General features: G+C 44.0%; 1 protein-coding gene across 1 annotated transcript; it reads right to left on the bottom strand.

Annotated features, from left to right (window-relative positions):
* Positions 1-318: 318 nt before the first annotated feature.
* LOC137294228 (uncharacterized) lies at positions 319-10,820 on the bottom strand. Its single transcript, XM_067825224.1, has 7 exons — positions 10,673-10,820; positions 5,136-5,394; positions 4,838-5,009; positions 4,415-4,721; positions 1,099-1,525; positions 801-972; positions 319-684 (listed from the first exon to the last, which is right to left on the bottom strand). The coding sequence occupies exons 1-7, from the start codon at positions 10,818-10,820 to the stop codon at positions 319-321; spliced, it is 1,851 nt and encodes a 616-aa protein (XP_067681325.1).
* Between the last annotated feature and the right edge of the window lie 15,411 nt (positions 10,821-26,231).

Raw genomic sequence — 26,231 nt, 5'->3', positions numbered from 1 at the left:
AGTGGCCCCACTTGAGAAAAAACCCTTTTCTACTTATTTGTGTGCTCAAATTACACCATTCTTGGAAACCACATTGTAATATAAGAGCTAAAATCAGCTATGTGTACAAGACAATATAGAAATAATTTATTCTGGTCATAGGTCTTTATTTATTGTACAAACATAACAAATAAGCACTCTTTCGCTTCTTACAATCAATAAATGCTTCGAGCGTATGCTACAATTGACATAATGCACACACAATATACAACTCAAGTAAATCTACATAGCACTATTTTGCACCAGACACGGTACATGGGTAAACATACGTCTAAAGAGTTAGTAGCCACACTCAAGAGCCCTAAGGATATCATAGTCCTGAATCCAATGGCGACTGCGGAACTTCCTCTTGGCGATTTCCGATCTTGTTCTGGTGTTGCTGCTCCTGTTGCGTTTGTTACCGAACCACTTCTTGACTTGATCGACGGTGACATTACCGGCGACGGCAAGAGATTCACATACTATGGCAGAAGGGTAGGGATGATGCAGATTGGACTGGTACCAAGCCTCCATGAGTTGTACAGCACGCTTGGACAATGGTGGTCTTCGCTTGACTCCCGGGACAAGGAGGTTCGTCCGATTCTCCACATTTTTCTTCTCCGTCTCTTCCAGAAGACTGAGACTTTTCTCCACTCGGTCAATCACCTACAAGAATAAAAATCAACTAAGATTAGAGAGTTGGCCATATCATGTATGAATGCTATCACGTGATGTCTTTTGTCATCTTCATTTTTAGGGTGGAATATTGAAAGGAATCTTACCTGATGTATCTGCCTATCAAAGTGATGATTGAGCCAGTCGCGGTAATGGGACGTCACACTGGTATCTGCCATTACTTCCATCCTCCTCATCTCAATACTAGACGCATGGAAACGAAACAACGTTGAAAGCTCTCGCACCTGGTCTCCACTGGACTTCTCCAGAAGGCGGAATCTACAATACAAATGACAGCAAAGATGATAATCTGTATCTTTACAGGCAGGCTAGTAATTCATCATTTATAGATCACTCACGTTAACGATCACTGGTACATGCTAGGAATACCTATTTGCACTGTACCTTTTCAGCAGTTGGCACTCTCGGATTGATGGCGGTATGGTGTTTTCTGTCAACATGGACTGAAAGAGCGTACTAGGAAATGTGGTCTGCTTGCACTCGGAAACCAAGACATCCCGGAGGTCATTGTCCAGCAATGGGTTGACTGCGACAGATTCTGCGGGCGATGGACCGGTGCGTGGGGTGTCGATTGAGCCATTTGTGTGAAAGAATGATGGCGGGGGAGAAGAAGGCGTGTGTATGTCTGTCTCCTTTTTGCAAACTGCAATTAGAGACGTGAAGGGAGGAGTTCCATCCGAATCTGCGCTGACAGATGTATTATCCGACTCGTCGTCGCAGTGCTCTTCAATGGTTTTGAAAAGAGCGTTAAGGGAATTCTGGAACTCAGACTGGGATACAGCACCTGTGATGTCAGACTCTTGTGTTGTATCTGAAAAATGAATAAATAAATGATTGTTGTATTCAGACCTTACAGTGAAAGAGTGGAGACGAAGGATATCCATTTAAAATAGAAATATTAGTTCCATTGGGAATAAATGTCATACCTAGTATTTCAACTTCACTACGATCGCATGTCTCAAAGGTGAAAATATCATCTTCCAGCAAGCATGGAGTATACGATAGATCAAAGTCGGCCATTTTGAGGTTCCGTTGACACTATATTCACTGGTGGGGATAAATGAATACTTGGAGTGAATGGTGTCAGTCGAATACAACCGTCCATATATACCATGTCAGTTGAGAAGAAATCACCTATCAACACATCTTTATATGAATCACATAGAATAACCATCATGGAACCTGAGAGCTGATTAATCTGTTTGTTCACGACCGAAAACGGACCTTTCGCTCAGTGTTTGTGAAAGCATAGTGTCCTTGTCCAAACATACTGACTCGACAGCTTACCATTGAACACTGATCACACAATAACACCGAGCTCTGAACACTCGAGCTTTGATCAGCCTTGTTCTTATCCCATCATATCTTTTATTTGATACACTAAGTTTGAGGGTGTCTGTACGCACTTGATATTAATGTTGTGTACTCGGAGATAGAAAAGCGACAACCAGTGTTTTGATACAAACCTCAAAAGTTATTATGTAAAACTGATAGTCTTAGAGAGTATTTGTATCATCTGAAATTATTCAATGAATGTGTGTGTGGACATCCACGAGTGAAAACAGTCTGTCAGTGCATAATGTTGTACTAGGCACTCGTTTTCACGGAAGCTTTACTATAAGATTCAAAGCGATAGCATTGTAAAAAGGGAACGAACTCCTGCTTAGTTGTCTGAGGAGTTTGTAAAAGAGAAACACTCTAAATTCGGTATAAAGTTTCAGTATTATCGCTCCTTGGTGGCATTGTAGTTATTTGGGATATATTTGTCAATTTGTTCAGAAAACAGGTCTGGTAAAAATTGCACCTTGCACCTTGAGGCTTTCAGAACAAAATGTGAGGTAAGAAGAAGTACAAGTTACAATAAATTGTACGCTAAATTTAACTTTACACCCCTGCATGAAAGCAGACGTGTATAGAAACTGAAACTACTATTTCAAAGAATAGTTTACGGTAACGTTCCAAGATATTTGTGTAATATTGTTCCTGATAACACTTGATTAAAACAATTAAAACACATTTATCACTTATTAATGACACATAATATACATTGCTGCTTTTAAAAACAAATAAAGAAAATTGTAAGAGTACAATCGCAATTCAAAAGTGCAATATTTATTACTTGGGCTTACTTCGCCCGAAACGAAGCCCTCGGGAGACCGAACCAAGTCATAGCGGGTGGATATGCACTCAAGTGTAACGACGGGTTCCGATTGGCTGTTTCATTTGCTGATATGCTGAGGGTTCTTTGTGTGTACAGAAAGATGATCTGTTTGATGGGCATTTTAGAAGTTTAGCCGGTCACAAGAAAGTAAGATTCTTTATGGATAAAAACTTCTTTTTGTGTACTTGATGCGTCGTTTCAGTATGAGTTCATATACTGTTGTCAAACAAAATCATATACACTAAAAGAAGTCGTTATCCATGAAGAATGTATATCGAATCAGCGCTCGATCCAATCAAAAATCATGTCAGTAGAGATGGTAAACTACAGCGTGGCTGGAATCTGTCATTCGTCCAAATACAAAGCAGGACTTGAAACTGACAAGAGTTCCCACCAGTTTCCGTCAGATCCAAACATCCGAAAAAAATGAATGTAGTTTGATTGCAACCCACAGACATAAAAACATGTCATGTGTATCATACGTGCCTAATTACATAATGTGGCAGACACGGGACTCGGGTGCACGAGTCATAAAGCAACTTATTTTCTTTAAGTCATGTACTCTGATAGGTGTTAACTTCAAATTGCACGTGGTCAATGATTGAAGCTGTGTATTGCATGTTGTCTTTAGCAGACAGGCAGACAGACATATAGGTGTGAATAAACCAGACACTGAGCTTTCTCCGTGACAGAGACTGCTTACCACAATCAACAAGTTTTTTTACGTAACGAGTAGATTATTTACTTGTTTGTGTACACAAACAAGACTAGACTACTGCTTAAGACCTCAGTCGCTGGGCATGCATGCTGTTTCAAGCTCCGCGAACCAATTCACTGTGCATGCGTTATGAACGCAGCGCAGCACAGCTGTTGGAACCAGTCCCCCCCCCCCCAGCGCAGGGGGGAATTTAGTGAAACGTTTGACCTCCGATTACGCGGGCTTTTTTTCATCGCGTTTTTTTTCAACTTTATAGGTTGAATTGGCATTTTTTATGATTTGTTTCGGTAAGTGCATACCGAAAGGTATCAGAATCTGCAAAGTTGTGTTTTACGTTGCGTGTGATCTTTAAGTAGGGTTTCGGACAAGAAGATCCCGAAATAAGTTAATGAATTCGCACTTGATACTCAGTTTGCAAATAGATACTGTCAAGTATCGTGCTCCAGTGGCCCCACTTGAGAAAAAACCCTTTTCTACTTATTTGTGTGCTCAAATTACACCATTCTTGGAAACCACATTGTAATATAAGAGCTAAAATCAGCTATGTGTACAAGACAATATAGAAATAATTTATTCTGGTCATAGGTCTTTATTTATTGTACAAACATAACAAATAAGCACTCTTTCGCTTCTTACAATCAATAAATGCTTCGAGCGTATGCTACAATTGACATAATGCACACACAATATACAACTGAAGCAAATCTACATAGCACTATTTTGCACCAGACACGGTACATGGGTAAACATACGTCTAAAGAGTTAGTAGCCACACTCAAGAGCCCTAAGGATATCATAGTCCTGAATCCAATGGCGACTACGGAATTTCCTCTTGGCAATTTCCGATCTTGTTCTGGTGTTGCTGCTCCTGTTGCGTTTGTTACCGTACCACTTCTTGACTTGATCGACGGTGACATTACCGGCGACGGCAAGAGATTCACATACTATGGCAGAAGGGTAGGGATGATGCAGATTGGACTGGTACCAAGCCTCCATGAGTTGTACAGCACGCTTGGACAATGGTGGTCTTCGCTTGACTCCCGGGACAAGGAGGTTCGTCCGACTCTCCACATTTTTCTTCTCCGTCTCTTCCAGAAGACTGAGACTTTTCTCCACTCGGTCAATCACCTACAAGAATAAAAATCAACTAAGATTAGAGAGTTGGCCATATCATGTATGAATGCTATCACGTGATGTCTTTTGTAATCTTCATTTTTAGGGTGGAATATTGAAAGGAATCTTACCTGATGTATCTGCCTATCAAAGTGATGATTGAGCCAGTCGCGGTAATGGGACGTCACACTGGTATCTGCCATTACTTCCATCCTCCTCATCTCAATACTAGACACATGGAAACGAAACAACGTTGAAAGCTCTCGCACCTGGTCTCCACTGGACTTCTCCAGAAGGCGGAATCTACAATACAAATGACAGCAAAGATGATAATCTGTATCTTTACAGGCAGGCTAGTAATTCATCATTTATAGATCACTCACGTTAACGATCACTGGTACATGTTAGGAATACCTATTTGCACTGTACCTTTTCAGCAGTTGGCACTCTCGGATTGATGGCGGTATGGTGTTTTCTGTCAACATGGACTGAAAGAGCGTACTAGGAAATGTGGTCTGCTTGCACTCGGAAACCAAGACATCCCGGAGGTCATTGTCCAGCAATGGGTTGACTGCGACAGATTCTGCGGGCGATGGACCGGTGCGTGGGGTGTCGATTGAGCCATTTGTGTGAAAGAATGATGGCGGGGGAGAAGAAGGCGTGTGTATGTCTGTCTCCTTTTTGCAAACTGCAATTAGAGACGTGAAGGGAGGAGTTCCATCCGAATCTGCGCTCACAGATGTATTATCCGACTGGTCGTCGCAGTGCTCTTCAATGGTTTTGAAAGGAGCGTTAAGGGAATTCTGGAACTTGTAATATATGAGCTAAAATCAGCTATGTGTACACGACAATATAGAAATAATTTATTCTGGTCATATGTTCACTTTAGAATCTGGTAGATTTAGTTCACCAATAGTTTGTCGTGCACCTTGATGCTTTCAGAACAAAATGTGAGGTAAGAAGAAGTATAAGTTGCAATAAATTGTACGCTAAATTTAACTTTACACCCCTGCATGAAAGCAGACGTGTATAGAAACTGAAACTACTATTTCAAAGAATAGTTTACGGTAACGTTCCAAGATATTTGTGTAATATTGTTCCCGATAACACTTGCGTGGATAACCCTTCTTAGTCAATCTGCCTATCAAAGTCATGCGCCATGCATCGGTGGATGTGATGGTGGTTGCTTATGTATGCCTGTGGTGGTGACACATGCATGGGTGGATGTTGTGGTGTACTCATATATGTTGGTGGCGGTGCCCCATGTGTTGCTGGATATGATGATGGTGGCTCATGTATGTCGGTGGTGGTGCCCCATGAATTTTTGGATGTTGTGGTGTACTGATGTATGCCTGTGGTTGTGCAACATGCATTGATGGATGTTGTGGTGTACTCATGTATGCCGGTGGTTCTGCCCCATTCATTGGTGTATGTGATGGTGGTGTCTCATGTATAAGGGTGGTGGTGCTCGATGCATTTGTGGATGTTGTGGTGTACTCATGTCTGGCGGTTGCGGTGCGCCATTCAGTAGTGAATGTGATTGTTTTTGCCTCAGTAGGAATGTGGTGGTGTTCCATGGATTGGTGAATGTTGCGGTGTACTTATGTATGCTGGTGGCCTTGCCCCATCCATTGGTGAATGTTGTGGTGTATTCATGTATACTGGTGACGGTGTGCCATGCATTGGTGTATGTGATGGTGGCGTCTGATGTATGATGGTGGTGGTGCCCCATGCATTGGTTGATGTTGTAGTGTACTCATGTATCCCGGTGGTGCTTCCCCATGCATTGGTGGATGTTGTGGTGTACTCATGTATGCCTGTGGTGGTGCACCATGGATTGGTGGATGTTGTGTGTACTCATGTATGCCGGTGGCGGTACACGATGCATTCTTGGATGTTGTGGTGTACTTATGTATGTCGGTGGCGGTGTGACATGCACTGGTGGATGTTGTGGTGTGCTCATGCATGCTGGTGGTGGTGCGTCTCGCATTGGTGGATGAGATGGTAGTGGCTCATGTATGCCGATAGTGGTGCGCCATGCATTGGTGGATGTTGTGGTGTACTCATGTATGTCAGTGGCGGAGTGCCATGCATTGGTGGACGTGATGGTTATGTCTCATGTATGAGGGTGGTGGTGCCTCATGCTTTGGTGGATGTTGTGGTGTACTCATGTATGCCAGTGGTTGTGCGCCATGCATTGGAGGATGTTTTAGTGTACTCAGGTTTGCCGGTGGTGGTGCACCATGGATTGGTGGATGTTTTTGGTGTACTCATGTAAGCCGGTATGTGTGTGTCACACATCTGTGGACGTTGTTATGTACTCATGTATGCCGGTGGCATTGCCCCATGCATTGGTGGATGTTGTGGTTCACTGATGTATGTCGGTGGTGGTGTGCCATACATTGGTGGATGTTGTGGTGTTCTTATGTATGCCTGTGCTTTTGCACCATGCATTGGTGGATATTGTGGTGTACTCATATATGATGGTGGTGGTGCGCCATACATTGGTGGATGTTGTGATGGTGGTGTGTTATGTATGCCTGTTTTGGTGCCCAATTGATTGGTGAATACTGTGGTGTACTCATGTATGCCGTTGACGGTGCGCCATGTATTGGTGGATGTTGTGATGTTGTTGTCTTATGCATTCATGTTTTGGTGCCCAATTGATTGGTGGATGTTGTGGTGGACTCATGTATGCCGTTGGCGGTGCACCATGCATTGTAGGATGTTTTGGTGTAGTCATGTATGGCGGTATTGGTGCCCAATGCATTGGTCGTTGTTGTGGTGTACTCATGTATGCCAGTGGTGGTGCCCCATGCATTGGTTTATATTGTGGTGTACTCATGTATGCTTGTGGCCATGCCCATCCATTGGTGAATATTGTGGTGTACTCATGTGTACCGGAGGCGGTGTGCCATGCATTGGTGTATGTGATGGTGGTGTCTTATGTATGAGGGTGGTGGTGCCCCATGCATTGGTGGATGTTGTGGTGTACTCATGTATGTCGGTGGTGGTTCCCCATGTATTGGTGAATGTTGTGGTGTAATCATGTATGCCAGTGGCGGTGCCAGATGTGATGTCAGTGTCTTATGTATGCCTGTGGTGGTGCCCCAGGCATTGGTGGGTGTTCTGGTGTACTCATGTATGGTGGTGACGGTGCGCGATACAGTAGTGGATGTTATGGTGGTGTCTCATGTATGAGGGTGATGGTGCCCCATGCATTGGCGGATGTTGTGGTGTTCTGATGTATACCAATGGTGATGCGCAATGCATTTGTGGATGAGATGGTGGTGGCTCATGCATACCGATAGTGGTGCTCCATGCATTGGTGGATATTGTGGAGAGCTCATGTATGCCGGTGGTGGTGCCCGATGCATTCGTGGTTGTTGTGTTCTACTCATGTATACCGTTGGCGGTGTGCAATGCATTGGTGGATGTGATGTTGGTGGCTTATGCATGACTGTGGTGGTGCCCTATGCATTGGTGGATGTTGTGGTGTACTGATCTATGGCGGTGGCGGTGCACGATGCATCGGTAAAAGTTGTTGTGTACTAATGTATGCCGGTGGTGGTGAACCATGCATTGATGGATGTTGTTGTGTACTCATGTATGCCGGTGGTGGTGAACCATGCATTGATGGATGTTGTTGTGTTCTCATGTATGCCGGTGGCGGAACACCATGCAGTAGTGGATGTGATGGTTTTGCCTCAGTAGGCCGGTGGTGGTGCCCCACGCATTGGTGGAAGTTGTGGTGTGATCATGTATGCCGGTGGTGGTGCGCCATGGTTTAGTGGAAGTGATGGTGGTGGCTTATGTATGCCTGTGGTGGTGCGCCATGCATTGGTGGATGTTGTGGTGTGCACCATGCACTGGTGGATGTTGTGGTGTACTTATGTATGTCAGTGGCGGTGTGCTATGCATTGGTGGATTTGATGGTTATGTCTCTTGTATGAGGGTAGTGGTGTCCCATGCATTGGTGGACCTTCTGGTGTCCTCATGTATAAAGGTAGCGCTGTGCCATGCATTGGATGTGATGGTGGTGCCTTATGTAGGCCGGTGGTGGTGCCCTATGCATTGGTATATGTTGTGGTGTACTCATGTATGCCGGTGGCGGTGCCCCATCCATTGGTGAATGTTGTGGTGTACTCATGTATGCCTGTTTTGGTGCACCATGCATTGGTGGATGTTGTGGTGTACTCATATATGATGGTAGTGGTGCCCCATGTATTGGAGGATGTTTTGGTGTAGTCAGGTATGCCGGTATTGGTGCCGAATGGATTGGTCGATGTTGTAGTGTACTCATGTATGCCGGTGATGGTGCCCCTTGCATTGGTTGATGTTGTGGTGTACTCATATATGTCGGTGGCAGTACACGATGCATTGGTGGATGTTGTGGTGTGCTTATGTATGCCGGTGGCGGTGCGCCATACAGTGGTGGATGTTGTGGTGTGCTCATGTATGCGGTTGGCCACTCGCCATGCAGTAGTGGTTATGATGGTGGTGCCTCAGTAGGTCGGTTGCAGTGCGTCATGCATTGCTTGATGTTGTTATGTACTCATGTATGCCGGTCGCGGTGTACCATGCATTGGTGGATGTTTTGCTGTGCTGATGTATGCCAGACTCTGTGCACCATGCATTGGTGGATGTGATGGTGGTGTCTCATGTATGAGGGTGGTGGTGCCCCATGCATTGGTGGATGTGATGGTGGTGTCTCATGTATGCCGGTGGTGGTGCCCCATGCATTGGTGGATGTGATGGTGGTGTCTCATGTATGAGGGTGGTGGTGCCCCATGCATTGGTGGATGTGATGGTGGTGTCTCATGTATGAGGGTGGTGGTGCCCCATGCATTGGTGGATGTGATGGTGGTGTGTCATGTATGAGGGTGGTGGTGCCCCATGCATTGGTGGATGTTGCTGTGTACTCATGTATGCCGGTGGTGGTGCGCATTGCATTGGTGGATGAGATGGTAGTGGCTCATGTATGCCGATAGTGGTGCGCCATGCATTGGTGGATGTTGTGGTGTACTCATGTATGTCAGTGGTGGAGTGCCATGCATTGGTGGACGTGATGGTTATGTCTCATGTATGAGAGTGGTGGTGCCTCATGCTTTGGTGGATGTTGTGGTGTACTCATGTATGCCAGTGGTTGTGCGCCATGCATTGGAGGATGTTTTAGTGTACTCAGGTTTGCCGGTGGTGGTGCACCATGGATTGGTGGATGTTTTTGGTGTACTCATGTAAGCCGGTATGTGTGTGTCACACATCTGTGGATGTTGTTATGTACTCATGTATGCCGGTGGCATTGCCCCATGCATTGGTGGATGTTGTGGTTTACTGATGTATGTCGGTGGTGGTGCGCCATGCATTGTTGGATGTTGTTGTGTACTCATGTATGCCTGTGGTTTTGCACCATGCATTGGTGGATATTATGGTGTACTCATATATGATGGTGGTGGTGCGCCATACATTGGTGGATGTTGTGATGGTGGTGTCTTATGTATGCCTGTTTTGGTGCCCAATTGATTGGTGAATGCTGTCGTGTACTCATGTATGCCGGTGGCGGTGCGCCATGCATTGGTGGATGTTGTGGTCTACTCATGTATGCCAGTGATGGTGCCCCCTGCATTGGTGGACGTTGTGGTGTACTCAGGTATGCCTGTGGTGGTTGAGCATCTTTTGGTGAATGTTGTGGTGTACTCATGTATGCCGGAAGCGGAGTGCCATGCATTGGTGCATGTGATGGTGGTGTCTAGTGTATGATTGTGGTGGTGCCCCATGCATTGGTGGATGTTATGGTGTACTCATGTATGCCGGTGATGGTGCCGCATGCATTGGTGGATGTTGTGGTGTACTCATGTATGTCTTTGATGGTGCCCCATGCATAGGTGGATGTTGTGGTGTACTGAGGTATACCTGTGGTAGTGCCACATGCTTTGGTAGATGTGATGGTTGTGTCTTATGTATACCTGTGGTGGTGCCCAATGGATTGGTGGATGTTGTGGTGTAGTCATGTATACCAGTAGCTGTGCACCATGCGTTGGAGGATGTTGTGGTGTACTCAGGTTTGCCGGTGGTGGTGCGCCATGCATTGGTGGATTTTTTTGGTGTACTCATGTATGCCGGTATGTGTGTGCCACGCATTGGTGGATGTTGTTATGTACTCATGTATGCCTGTGGTGGTGCACTATGCACTGGTATATGTTGTTTTGTACTCATATATGCCGGTGGTGGTGCCCCATGCATTGATTGATGTTGTGATGCTGGTGTCTTGTGCATGCATGTTTTGGTGCCCAATTGATTGGTGGATGTTGTGGTGTACTCATGTATGCTGTTGGCGGTGCACCATGTATTGTAGGATGTTTTGGTGTAGTCATGTATGGCGGTATTGGTACCCAATGCATTGGTCGTTGTAGTGGTGTACTCATGTATGCCAGTGGTGGTTCAACATGCATTGGTGGATGTTGTGGTGTAGTCAGGTATACCAGTGGCTGTGCACCATGCGTTGGAGGATGTTGTGGTGTACTCAGGTTTGCCGGTGGTGGTGCACCATGCATTGGTGGATGTTTTTGGTGTACTTATGTATGCCGGTATGTGTGTGCCACTCATCGGTGGATGTTGTTATGTACTCATGTATGCCGGTGGCATTGAACCATGCATTGGTGGATGTTGTGGTGTACTGATGTATGCCGGTTTTAGTGCGCCATACATTGGTGGATGTTGTTGTGTACTCATGTATGCCTGTGGTGGTGGACCATGCATTGGTGGATGTTGTTTTGTACTCATATATGCCGGTGGTGGTTCCCCATGCATTGATTGATGTTGTGATGTTGTTGTCTTATGCATTCATGTTTTGGTGCCCAATTGATTGGTGGATGTTGTGGTGGACTCATGTATGCCGTTGGCGGTGCACCATGCATTGTAGGATGTTTTGGTGTAGTCATGTATGGCGGTATTGGTGCCCAATGCATTGGTCGTTGTTGTGATGTACTCATGTATGCCAGTGGTGGCTCAACATGCATCGGTGGATGTTGTGGTGTACTCATGTATGCTTGTGGCAATGCCCATCCATTGGTGAATGTTGTGGTGTACTCATGTATGCCGGAGGCGGTGTGCCATGCATTGGTGTATGTGATGGTGGTGTCTCATGTATGAGGGTTGTGGTGCCCCATGCATTGGTTTATATTGTGGTGTACTCATGTATGCTTGTGGCAATGCCCATCCATTGGTGAATGTTGTGGTGTACTCATGTATGCCGGAGGCGGTGTGCCATGCATTGGTGTATGTGATGGTGGTGTCTTATGTATGAGGGTGGTGGTGCCCCATGCATTCTTGGATATTGTGGTGTACTCATGCATGCCTGTGGTGGTGCCCCATGCATTGGTGAATGTTGTGGTGTACTCTATTATACCTGAAGTGCTTCACCATGTATTGGTGGATGTTGTGGTGTGCTCATGTATCCCAGTGGCGGTGCCCCATACTTTGGTGGATGTGATGTTTTGGACTTATGTATGCCTCTAGTGGTGCCCCAGGCATTGGTGGGTGTTCTGGTGTACTCATGCATACTGGTGCCGGTGCGACATGCATTGGTGGATGTTGTGGTGCACTCATGTATACCGTTGGCTTTGTGGCATGCATTGGTGGATGTGATGTTGGTGGCTTATGCATGCCTGTGGTGGTGGCCCATGCATTGGTGGATGTTGTGGTGTACTCATGTATGTCGGTGGTGGTTCCCCATGTATTGGTGAATGTGGTGGTGTAATCATGTATCCCAGTGGCGATGCCAGATGTGATGTTGGGGACTTATGTATGCCTCTAGTGGTGCCCCAGGCATTGGTGGGTGTTCTGGTGTACTCATGTATACTGGTGACGGTGCGACATGCATTGGTGGATGTTGTGGTGCACTCATTTATACCGTTGGCTTTGTGGCATGCATTGGTGGATGTGATGTTGGTGGCTTATGCATGCCTGTGGTGGTGGCCCATGCATTGGTGGATGTTGTGGTGTACTCTTGTATGTCGGTGGTGGTTCCCCATGTATTGGTGAATGTGGTGGTGTAATCATGTATCCCAGTGGCGGTGCCAGATGTGATGTTGGTGGCTTATGTATGCCTGTGGTGGTGCCCCAGGCATTGGTGGGTGTTCTGGTGTACTCATGTATGGTGGTGACGGTGCGCGATACAGTAGTGGATGTGATGGTGGTGTCTCAGTAGGCTGGTGGTGGTGCCCCATACATTGGTGGATGTTGTGGTGCACTCATGTATGCTGGCGGCGGTCCATGATCCATTAGTAAATGCTGTGGTGTACTCATATATGCCAGAGGCGGTGTGCGCCATGCAATGGTGGATGTTATGGTGGTGTCTCATGTATGAGGGTGATGGTGCCCCATGCATTGGTGGATGTTCTGATGTATACCAATGGTGATGCGCAATGCATTTGTGGATGAGATGGTGGTGGCTCATGCATACCGAGAGTGGTGCTCCATGCATTGGTGGATATTGTGGAGAGCTCATGTATGCCTGTGGTGGTGCCCGATGCATTCGTGGTTGTTGTGTTCTACTCATGTATACCGTTGGCGGTGTGCCATGCATTGGTGGATGTGATGTTGGTGGCTTATGCATGACTGTGGTGGTGCCCTATGCATTGGTGGATGTTGTGGTGTACTGATCTATGGCGGTGGCGGTGCACGATGCATCGGTAAAAGTTGTTGTGTACTAATGTATGCCGGTGGTGGTGAACCATGCATTGATGGATGTTGTTGTGTACTCATGTATGCCGGTGGTGGTGAACCATGCATTGATGGATGTTGTTGTGTTCTCATGTATGCCGGTGGCGGAACACCATGCAGTAGTGGATGTGATGGTTTTGCCTCAGTAGGCCGGTGGTGGTGCCCCACGCATTGGTGGAAGTTGTGGTGTGATCATGTATGCCGGTGGTGGTGCGCCATGGTTTGGTGGATGTGATGGTGGTGGCTTATGTATGCCTGTGGTGGTGCGCCATGCATTGGTGGATGTTGTGGTGTGCACCATGCACTGGTGGATGTTGTGGTGTACTTATGTATGTCAGTGGCGGTGTGCTATGCATTGGTGGATTTGATGGTTATGTCTCTTGTATGAGGGTAGTGGTGTCTCATGCATTGGTGGACCTTCTGGTGTCCTCATGTATAAAGGTAGCGCTGTGCCATGCATTGGATGTGATGGTGGTGCCTTATGTAGGCCGGTGGTGGTGCCCTATGCATTGGTATATGTTGTGGTGTGCTCATGTATGCCGGTGGCGGTGCCTTATGCATTGGTGGATGTTGTGGTGTACTGATGTATGCCGGTTGTAGTGCCTTATGCATTGGTGGATGTTGTGGTGTACTCATGCATGCCTGTTTTGGTGCACCATGCATTGGTGGATGTTGTGGTGTACTCATATATGCCTGTGATGGTGCCCCATGTATTGGAGGATGTTTTGGTGTAGTCAGGTATGCCGGTATTGGTGCCGAATGGATTGGTCGATGTTGTAGTGTACTTATGTATGCCGGTGGTGGTGCCCCTTGCAATGGTTGATGTTGTGGTGTACTCATATATGTCGGTGGCGGTGCGCGATGCAGTGGATGTGATGGTGGTGGCTTATGTATGCTTATGTATGAAGGTGGTGGTGCCCCATGCATTGATGGATGTTGTGTGGTCTCATGTATGCCGGTGGCAGTACACGATGCATTGGTGGATGTTGTGGTGTACTTATGTATGCCGGTGGCGGTGCGCCATGCAGTGGTGGATGTTGTGGTGTGCTCATGTATGCGGTTGGCCACTCGCCATGCAGTAGTGGTTATGATGGTGGTGCCTCAGTAGGTCGGTTGCAGTGCGTCATGCATTGCTTGATGTTGTTATGTACTCATGTATGCCGGTCGCGGTGTACCATGCATTGGTGGATGTTTTGCTGTGCTCATGTATGCCAGACTCTGTGCACCATGCATTGGTGGATGTGATGGTGGTGTCTCATGTATGAGGGTGGTGGTGCCCCATGCATTGGTGGATGATGTTGTGTACTCATGTATGCCGGTGGCGGTGCCCCATGCATTGGTGGATGAGATGGTAGTGGCTCATGTATGCCGATCGTGGTGCGCCATGCATTGGTGGATGTTGTGGTGTACTCATGTATGCCGGTGGTGGTGCCCAATGCATTGGTGGATGTGATGGTGGAGTCTCATGTATGCCTGTGGTGGTGCCCCATGCACTTTTGAATGTTGTGGTGTAATCATGTATGAAGGTGGTAGTGCGCCATGCATAAGTGGATGTTGTGGTGTACTCATGTATGCTGGTGGTGGTGCCCCATGCATTGGTGGATGTTGTGGTGTACGCATGTATGCCGGTGGTGGTGCGCCATGTATTGGTTGATGATTTGGTGTCCCATGTATTGGCGGTGGTGGTGCGCCATGCATTGGTGAATGTGATGGTGGTGTCTCATTTACATGTATTGTGGTGTACGATGTTGAGATGATTTTTTTAACTTTAAACAAAACGTAAACCAGACATAGACTAAGTGAAATTAATATTTCGAATCCACGTCATTTTGTCTTGCAACTGAAAATTTAAATCTTAGAATTTTATTCAACTTAGGATGAAAGTTGTTTATCAGACGATAAAAGATTCAAATCGTTATTACTGGTTTGTATTGCAAGGAGGTAAGCGCAGGAGTAAGAACAGTGAAACAAGTGCACGTGCGGTACGTGATGAGCGTTAACTTAGACCAACCCAACTTCTCGACGTTTTATTTAATGTGCAACCCAAACCACCTGTAATACAAACAAAGAAAGTGATTTGAAATTATGATCGTTTGTTTAACAACTTTCATCTTATGTTGAATAAAATTTTGAGAATTAAATGTTCAATTGGCAAGGTTTAAAATTATAAGAAATTTGCCATCGTAATTTCATTTTATTCGATTTACGTTTTTGTTTAAAGAGACATTCATCGGTACGCTTTCACGGCAAACGGACTGTAATCGCAGAATAACACGAGTGAGTCACGAAAGCGATGAGCAGTGATAAGCACATCACAATTTACAACATTCCCACCCACGGACGACAGTTTGTTTTAATTCATTTACATCGAATGTTCCATACACCTATGTCACTTTGGGTTTAACTTGTAATTTTAAATTTACAATGGGTTATACCTGTATTGTAGTAGCCGTTGATTATGTTTTAGCTATATTGTCTTACATAAAAAATCTGTAATTAATGAAAGAAAATTTTGTTTCGTTTTGTTTCAATAATGAATATTACCAGGTCTTACTTGGCTCACGCTAAATAAGAAAATATGCCTCTGTGCAAACACTTGTGATTGAGGTGCTTTCATAGCTCCAATCCTTTGTTTCGGGTTCGCCGACTGGGATTAGGTTGCGTAAGCGAGCGACTGAAGCCCGCTTGGAGTTTGAGCACCCACCTATAGTGATGTGAAATATTCGTCGTGGGGACAGAAAGTCTTGAAATCCTGTAGAGGTAGGACGACTTCTAGGATTCTTCGGAAGGGTGACAGAGGACCAGACAGGTAGGTGTTTCCATATCTATTTGGAAGAAAATATGCATCTTCATGGATATTTGTTTAATATACACACTCATTCTCTCATAGTACACAGCCATTTAGGCATAGAAAGGTTGATACTGGTTTCTGCATGTAAACGGAGTGGTAGTGAAGCCTAGTTGTTCAAGTGTTGGCACGTCATGTTCAGTACCATTGTTCGAGTCCGCACTTAAATACTATGCCCCACGCCTACGTATGAGGCCCGTCGTTGGAAAATTGCCCAAAGCGGCAGAAAACCATACATACTCGCTGTTGTTAATCCAGTCTACAAACGCGAGAAATGTGATTACTGATGCTTATGCATGACTCATTTCTTTCAGACGCAGGAACCCTGGCACACCCTGGATTTGGTGTTGTGTCACTCTAAACCCTTCCACCTGGACTTTAGTACACTGGCTTTCCGAGGGTCCGATGGGATGAGCTTTTGTCTCATGGTGGCTCCATTGTGCGTCTGCTCTCCGCGTAGCCCCCTGCCGAGCGTACATGGAGTAGGTTCGGTGCTAGGGCTTGACTGTACAGTCAGGGTGGTTGTTACAGCAACCCAGCTAGTTTAGGGTTGGCACTCTCTGTGGCCCCAGTCTTTTCAGCACCCCCAGTAGACCCAATGCTGACTGCACTTGACTGGTAGATTAGGGGTTAGTGTAGATAGGGCCCCCTTCGTGCATGCCCTGTACGATGCTATCTATAGATAGTATAACTTAGTGTTAACCCACCATTCCGTCCTTCAATAGGTAGTTCGAGACAAAGCAAGTCCCGGATGGTCACTTTGAAAGTCAGTGTACTGGCCACCTGCTGGTAAAGCATTCACTATTTCAGTTTAAAACTTAAATTAAATTTTGTTTTTCACGTCCCGACATATTTGCTTTGTATTTAAATGTAAGGGGATCGTCGAATAACCGAATGGTTCAAGCGTTCGCTGATGACGCTGCAAACAACCTTAAATCGATTTCCCATATCTGAATGATAAGTGAAACATCTATTTGTTGTTACTCACCGTGATATAGCTACTATATTGCTGAAAGCGGTGTAAAAGGACACTCATGCAGTCATAATTTGTGTGAGAAGTATAAATTATGTAAAGTGTTCTTTGCCTTTTTAAGTAGAACCGTTGCTTACGCATGCAACTGTTCCTTTCAAACAATCTTTTGAATAAACCATAACATGCAATGCATCCTTGTTGATCATGACGTCTACTGCAAAATTACAACTTGAGTTTCATGTTTGAGATTTTATGTGTAGGCATATAAGTTGCATTTATACACACAGTAAGCGCCAGCGATGTAAACTATATTCTCTTTACTGTTATGAGCAGGGATGCCATCTACCTGGGGGCGGAAATGGACCCTGAAGTCCCCCAGAGGCAGGACGACTGCCAAGAAGATATTCCGTGGACAGAAGTGGATCAAGGTCTCTTCTGGCGGCAGGACAACGACCACAAAGCCGCCAGACTACCAGGAAGGCAAGTTCTCCAAACTATCTTTTGAAGACAACATACAATATATTCTTGTTGACAATGACGTCATGAGCAAGTTACAACTTGTGTTTCAGGTTACAGCGTTTTCCTGACCAAAAAGCATACGCTTTTAATATTTATTATCTATGTAGTAAGTATCAGTGATATGAAACATTAACCTATTCGTTATCGTTACGATTAGGAACGTGGATGCCATCGTCCTGGGGGCGGAAATGGACCCTGAAGTCCCCCAGAGGCAGGACGACTGCCAAGAAGATATTCCATGGATAGACGTGGACCATGGATTCTTCGGAAGGGTGACAGATAACCAGACAGGCAAGTGTTTTCAACTCATTTTGGAAGAAAATATTTGTTTCATATATAGTGCACACTAATTCTCTCATAGTATACAACCATTTAGGAGTGAGTGAGTTTAGTTTTACGCCGCACTCAGCAATATTCAGCTATAAGGTGATGGTCTGTAAATAATCGACAACAACACGAGCATCGATCTGCGGAAATGGGAACCGATGACATGTTTCAACCAAGAAGTCAGCGAGTCTGACCACCCGATCCCGTTAGTCGCCTCTTACGACAAGCATAGTCACAGCCATTTAGGTATAGATGGGAAAGGTTGATACTGGTTTCTGCATGTAAACGGAGTGGTAGTGTAGCCTAGTTGTTCAAGTGTTGGCACGTCATGTTCAGTACCATTGTTCGAGTCCGCACTTAAATACTATGCCCCACGCCTACGTATGAGGCCCGTCGCTGGAAAATTGCCCAAAGCGGCAGAAAACCATACCTACTCGCTGTTGTTAATCCAATCTACATCCGCGAGAAATGTGATAACCACACTTACTCGCTGTTGTTAACCAATCTACAAACGCGAGAAATGTGATTACTGATGCTTATGCATGACTCATTTCTTTCAGACGCAGGAACCCTGGCACACTCTGGATTTGGTGTTGTGTCACTCTAAACCCTTCCACCTGGACTTTAGTACACTGGCTTTCCGAGGGTCCGATGGGATGAGCTTTTGTCTCATGGTGGCTCCATTGTGCGTCTGCTCTCCGCGTAGCCCCCTGCCGAGCGTACATGGAGTAGGTTCGGTGCTAGGGCTTGACTGTACAGTCAGGGTGGTTGTTACAGCAACCCAGCTAGTTTAGGGTTGGCACACTCTGTGGCCCCAGTCTTTTCAGCACCCCCAGTAGACCCAATGCTGACTGCACTTGACTGGTAGATTAGGGGTTAGTGTAGATAGGGCCCCCTTCGTGCATGCCCTGTACGATGCTATCTATAGATAGTATAACTTAGTGTTAACCCACCATTCCGTCCTTCAATAGGTAGTTCGAGACAAAGCAAGTCCCGGATGGTCACTTTGAAAGTCAGTGTACTGGCCACCTGCTGGTAAAGCATTCACTATTTCAGTTTAAAACTTAAATTAAATTTTGTTTTTCACGTCCCGACATATTTGCTTTGCATTTAAATGTAAGGTGATCGTCGAATAACCGAATGGTTCAAGCGTTCGCTGATGACGCTGCAAACAACCTTAAATCGATTTCCCATATCTGAATGATGTGTGAAGCATCTATTTGTTGTTACTCACCGTGATACAGCTACTATATTGCTGAAAGCGGTGTACAAAGTACACTCATGCAGTCATAATTTGTGTGAGAAGCATAAATTATGTAAAGTGTTCTTTGCCTTTTTAAGTTAGAACCGTTGCTTACGCATGCAACTGTTCCTTTCAAACAATCTTTTGAATAAACCATAACATGCAATGCATCCTTGTTGATCATGACGTCTACTGCAAAATTACAACTTGAGTTTCATGTTTGAGATTTTATGTGTAGGCATATAAGTTGCATTTATACACACAGTAAGCGCCAGCGATGTAAACTATATTCTCTTTACTGTTATGAGCAGGGATGCCATCTACCTGGGGGCGGAAATGGACCCTGAAGTCCCCCAGAGGCAGGACGACTGCCAAGAAGATATTCCGTGGACAGAAGTGGATCAAGGTCTCTTCTGGCGGCAGGACAACGACCACAAAGCCGCCAGACTACCAGGAAGGCAAGTTCTCCAAACTATCTTTTGAAGACAACATACAATATATTCTTGTTGACAATGACGTCATGAGCAAGTTACAACTTGTGTTTCAGGTTACAGCGTTTTCCTGACCAAAAAGCATACGCTTTTAATATTTATTATCTATGTAGTAAGTATCAGTGATATGAAACATTAACCTATTCGTTATCGTTACGATTAGGAACGTGGATGCCATCGTCCTGGGGGCGGAAATGGACCCTGAAGTCCCCCAGAGGCAGGACGACTGCCAAGAAGATATTCCATGGATAGACGTGGATCATGGATTCTTCGGAAGGGAGACAGAGGACCAGACAGGCTGGTGTTTTCAACTCATTTTGGAAGAAAATATTTGTTTCATATATAGTGCACACTAATTCTCTCATAGTATACAGCCATTTAGGAGTGAGTGAGTTTAGTTTTACGCCGCACTCAGCAATATTCAGCTATAAGGTGACGGTCTGTAAATAATCGACAACAACACGAGCATCGATCTGCGGAAATGGGAACCGATGAGAGTCACGGTCAGGCATATTCTGCTTGACTGTGTTGAATTCTCCATCACAAGGGATAAGTATTTTACAGTTAAAACAATTAAGGATCTTTTTAACAGCGTTAATTCTCATTTAATTATAGGTTTTTTAAAAAAGAAATTGATTTTTTGGTTGAATTTTGAATAATATGTTTCTGTAAATAGATGTATTTTAATGATTGGTAGTTTGAATTAGTAACTTGAATTGTTGGTGGCTGTACCCTCAAAGGGGGTTGAAGTATTGTAAAATTATTGTCCTCCTGAGAGGGTACGTAAGTCCACAAACATACAAAGTAAATTCTAAATTTCCACGTTTTTAATGGTAGTATAAGTGTTTTTTTATTGTATGGCTAGATTTCCGAAATTGCTGACGGCTGAGGGGATGATGTAAATCCAGCTAGGGTCCATGCAGGTAGCAAAAGTACTGTAAGTCCCCATGGTCCCTAGTATGGTGATCTACCTTCAGTTGTTGGCAATCTATAGCCCGGTTTTATATTGTATTGTCCTCTATAGATAAATTGTTTTAGGCATAGCTACTAGTTTTACATTCATTTCTGTGATGTTCTAGTTGTTTTACTGTCCTTCGTCGACTGATTGTTATAATACTCATATATTCCATTTGAATGTTCCGTTCCCGTCACGATATGGCTGAAATATAGCCGATGTGACATTAAATTTTAACTCACTCACTCACTGATACTGGTTTCTGCATGTAAACGGAGTGGTAGTGAAGCCTAGTTGTTCAAGTGTTTGCACGTCATGTTCAGTACCATTGTTCGAGTCCGCACTTAAATACTATGCCCCACGCCTACGTATGAGGCCCGTCGTTGGAAAAAAGCGGCAGAAAACCACACTTACTCGGTGTTGTTAATCCAATCTACATCCGCGAGAAATGTGATTACTGATGCTTATGCATGACTCATTTCTTTCAGACGCAGGAACCCTGGCACACTCTGGATTTGGTGTTGTGTCACTCTAAACCCTTCCACCTGGACTTTAGTACACTGGCTTTCCGAGGGTCCGATGGGATGAGCTTTTGTCTCATGGTGGCTCCATTGTGCGTCTGCTCTCCGCGTAGCCCCCTGCCGAGCGTACATGGAGTAGGTTCGGTGCTAGGGCTTGACTGTACAGTCAGGGTGGTTGTTACAGCAACCCAGCTAGTTTAGGGTTGGCACACTCTGTGGCCCCAGTCTTTTCAGCACCCCCAGTAGACCCAATGCTGACTGCACTTGACTGGTAGATTAGGGGTTAGTGTAGATAGGGCCCCCTTCGTGCATGCCCTGTACGATGCTATCTATAGATAGTATAACTTAGTGTTAACCCACCATTCCGTCCTTCAATAGGTAGTTCGAGACAAAGCAAGTCCCGGATGGTCACTTTGAAAGTCAGTGTACTGGCCATCTGCTGGTAAAGCATTCACTATTTCAGTTTATAACTTACATGAAATTTTGTTTTTCACGTCCCGACATATTTGCTTTGCATTTAAATGTAAGGGGATCGTCGAATAACCGAATGGTTAAAGCGTTCACTCATGACGCTCCAAACAAACCTATTTCGATTTTCCATATCTGAAGGATGTGTGGAGCCGATATTTGTTGTTTCTCTCTGTGATATAGCTGGTATGCTGGTAAAAGCAGTGTGAAAACGACACTCATGCAGTCTTAATATGTGCTGGAAGTATAAATTATGATACAGAATACTGTTTACCTTTATTAGCAGAAGCCACTGTGTTCTTCCAAACGATCTTTTAAAGAAAACACAAAGTGCCTCCTTGTGTACAATGACGTCTACTGCCAAGTCACAACTTGATTTTCGTGTTTGAGATATGTTCTCGTGGAATCATGTATTTTGCATTTATGCACACAGTACAAATGATGTAAAATATGTTTACCTTTATTATCAGGAGCGTGGATGCCATCGTCCTGGGGGCGGAAATGGACCCTGAAGTCCCCCAGAGGCAGGAGGACTGCCAAGAAGACATTCCATGGACAGAAGTGGATCAAGGTCTCTTCTGGAGCAGCATGCGGATGTTTTACTGTTCGGACATTTTGTGACAATGTACTCTGCGTGTCTACTACTGTAAACCCTCCAGTAGAATAGGTAGCGTTGCATACGTTGAGGGAACACGGTTCCAGAGTTTTTTTCTCAAAAATGTTTTTTATCTCTGGTTTTACGTGTCGGGCTTCAGTTACCTTTGACCTTGTTCAAATCTCAAATTTGATCAAGATCAATTTAGACACACATTCTGCGACACCAATGTTGGTGTTTATGTTCGAGGATTTGGTACTGTTCCATGTTGGGAATGATGACATTAATAAAACATAATCCGCACAGCTGGTCCAATTGTACTTGTTTGTTTTGCTGTTTTGTTTGTGAAACTTGTGAACTCGAGAAGAATTGTTTTTGTCCATGGAAATCGGATGTGCACGACTTTATCGCCTTGTAGGAGTGCTTGTTTTTAGCCATACACTGCCATGCACTGCTAAACACCGCCAACACAGAAACACATCACGAAACAAGTCCAACATTAAAACAATAGATCAATACACGGGGGTATTCTCATGTCTACACACCAGAACTTACAATACAAAAGCCTATCAACATTACAAGATCACATCGCACAGACCTTTAGTTCAATGTATGTACTAAACAATCCAGTGGTGTCTGTAGATGAGACAAGACATTAAATGAAAAGCTCCCACCAACATCCAACAGTCTAGAATATTACATTGCGCAAGTAAACAACCAAGTGCATGTTTGCCAATCATATTCCTTAACCAGCTGACCATGGTTGGAGCATTTGTGATGGTCAGCGTATCCCTATTCTGGTGTTCTGATGTCGAGAGATGCTGCTCCACATGGATTGGTTGAACTGACACAGAGTAAATGCAATAAAGTCAGTATGCCATCAGAGAGAGATCTATATCAAAGCAGATAAGCGGAACAAATTGTAAGCTTCTGAATGTATCAAAAGTGATTAACAGTTATCTGACAGACCATTTGAATAGCTACTACGAGAGCTTAGAGGCAGTTATCGATCGTGAAGCATAGTTTTCTAATACTTTGGATACTGTTATTTCATCAAATAGTTTAGGAATGTATAGCTTTTATTAAGCATAACATTGAAGTTTGTTTTTTTTCTAAACTGTGTTAAACATGTGACACCAAATGAATTGTTTGTTAGTTCTCTGCTCTGTATAGGCACTAAAATTACAATGGTGGCCATCTTGGCAGCCATTTTTGAATTCTGGGTAATATCAAGTTATTCCATGTAACATGTTGTCACTCTAGAAGTAAACAGCAAACAAAATCTCGTCTCAAAGAGTAAGCTGTAAAACATTATCTTATCACGACATGACCGTACAAAATCACCTATTTTGTGCCCGAGTCACCACTCTAGAAGATACAAGTGTCAAAAAACATAAAAAGTATCAACATTGGCCGTAAATGGACACATTCGCTGTTAATTTATTTATGTAAATGTGACTGCCGAGAAGACCATTCAAAATGGCGGTCATTTTCATTATTTTCAAAAGCAAATATATGTAAAAAAACATATACACCCTTTAGCAATACACAAAAGTCACAATGACAGTGATCAGATTGATATTAGTAAAACTATCCATGATTAACTTTGAGATGTTGTCGTCCAGCAAACCAAATGTCATGAAAATGCTCACAGACCTCCACCACATAAAATGGCCTGTGAAAACCTGAGTATTAAAGGCCTTTTCATGAGCCAAAGACATCATACTAACTGAAGATAGTGTCAAACAAACTCAGTACTGGGGAGGCTACGACATCAGATATTTCAGCTGCCTCCTCCTGTACTACTTCAATATCCTTTGGATACAGCAAAGGGGTTCACCTTTTACGGTGTCGTGTCAGGAGTCTTGATCACAAGGAAAAGCGGCCAATACTCAATCGATGCAGAAGGTCTGTGATCAGTATCAATAGGGTCAATTTCAAGTGGACATTTTGGGCTTTTGGGCGGAATTTCATAGGTGTAAGCCATGGTTAGAGTAATATGGTTCATCATCCGAGCCACCCATCCACCACGGAGTATCACAAGGACAATGCTAAAAGCAAGTGGGTCTCCCAACTTACAGCACCAAGGATACCCGGATGATCTACTCCAGCAGAAGAATTAATATTAATATTTCTACCAGATTGGCCCATGAGCCATATTAACTGCGAGGTCGAAAATATCTGGGTTCATATTTTTCATATGGTGACCTAGGGGAAAATATTACTTTGTCATGGTGAGGTGATGTGAGCAATGCAAGGACGCCACGTCTCCTCTATAACGTTGCGTTCTAAATGAGGCCATTGTGGGTAACCAGCCCATGTTTGAAAGTTGAGTTTGGTAATAGATAGGCACACTCGTGCCTAAATATCTGTATATCCCTCGCTTCCGTTCGGGGAATACCAACATTCCAATTGCAACTTGTGTCGTAAACATGGTTTCACATTAATTAGCAACAGCCTTAACAATAATAAACGTATTGTATCGTGCGTACGTCAACTTTCAGGGTGTATTGCACTCTGTAGGCAGGTGTAAGTTGTGGTAAGTTGTCAAAGTTACATGTAAATGGAAAATTAATGTCAGTTATATATTCTTTGTATCTGAACGTTAGATCGTTTGTTAGCGTTGGCGGTTATTTTAGTGAATCCTTTCAGAATAATTCGGATTTAATGCAAGGCGATGTTTTGTCTCCAATTCTATTTTCATTTTATCTCAGTGATTTTGAGACCCCCTGTTTTGAAGATAACTGAATTTCTTATAAATGTAAATCCCTAAGTATTTTTCTGTTACTGTATGCAGACGACGTGTCCTAATTTCTGAATCAGTTGATGGTTCACAAAAGCAGTTAGATTCGTTGTTGAATTACTCCACTGAAGTTAAAAACTATACATGTAATTCTATGGCTTATGCAGAATTGGGTCGTCTCCCTCGCATATATCAGAGACAATTTAACATGATGAAGTATTGGTGCAAGTTACTTCACACAAAGATCTTATCCTTCGAAATTATTATGAATGTCTTTTGTGAGAAGTAAAGACCCATCGTGTTAATAGCTGAGCGTATCAGGGGAACAATATTTAATCCAACATTGGCATCAATGAATTATGACATAGAGATGAAGTATGTCCTGCATACCTACCTTCTTACATACGAAGTTTCGATCAAGCATCTCAAGAGATTGTTGTTATTTATCCAATTGATCAGAATGTGCAATTTATATAAATATTATTGATATTTGCATTCTGCTGTATTACCTATGTAAAGCTATCCCGCACATCTTCGGGAAATATGTATCTAAATTCCGACGTAACTCTCGTAATTCAGCTATAGAAACAGCATGTTGAAATAACAGAAAGAAACTGTGTTTCTGAAACTGAAACTGAAACGACATTGAAGACGAGTTACATTTTATATTAGTATGTCGCTATTTTATTAATTACAGAAATATGTACATAAAACCATATTACTACAGATGCCATATTACTAAGATATAAAACCATATTAGTACAATGCATAAACGCATTCAACTTGTAAGTGTTAGAAATGTAAAACAGTTGTGTAATTTAGGTGAATATTTGTATAAAGCTTTTTGTCTCAGAAATGAAATGATGCTAAATAATAAGGTACTTTCTGTACCTTCTACATTATAATCAATGTTTCGTCATCCACTTGTGCCAACTTTCGTCTTTGTAGGCACCACTGATTGTCTGTAAAGGTATATTATGAATCTCAATCTGACATGGGCACTCATACAATGGTATAATACATCACTTCATATAATGGTACATTACATCACCTGAATCATCCAAACGTTCATCGATAGGTAGGGGTGGCCATTCTTCACTGAGTCGTGTTTGCATTAT

This window comes from Haliotis asinina, chromosome 8 (genome assembly GCF_037392515.1).
Source record: "Haliotis asinina isolate JCU_RB_2024 chromosome 8, JCU_Hal_asi_v2, whole genome shotgun sequence".
Classification (NCBI taxonomy): Eukaryota; Metazoa; Mollusca; class Gastropoda; order Lepetellida; family Haliotidae; genus Haliotis; species Haliotis asinina.
Note: the sequence above shows the minus strand (reverse complement) of the source record. Positions and strands in the feature narration are given on the sequence as shown.

Bases quoted from the DNA above. Each gene is read 5' to 3' on its own strand.
- LOC137294228 (XM_067825224.1), bottom strand. From the start codon at position 10,820: ATGAGTACACCAAAAAAATCCACCAATGCATGGCGCACCACCACCGGC. The intron at 5,395-10,672 runs GTATACATAAGA...CTCTAATTGCAG, and splicing joins TCCATTGGGCACCACCACAG to TTTGCAAAAAGGAGACAGAC. The intron at 1,526-4,414 runs GTAGTCGCCATT...TTCATTTTTCAG, and splicing joins AATTGCCAAGAGGAAATTCC to ATACAACACAAGAGTCTGAC.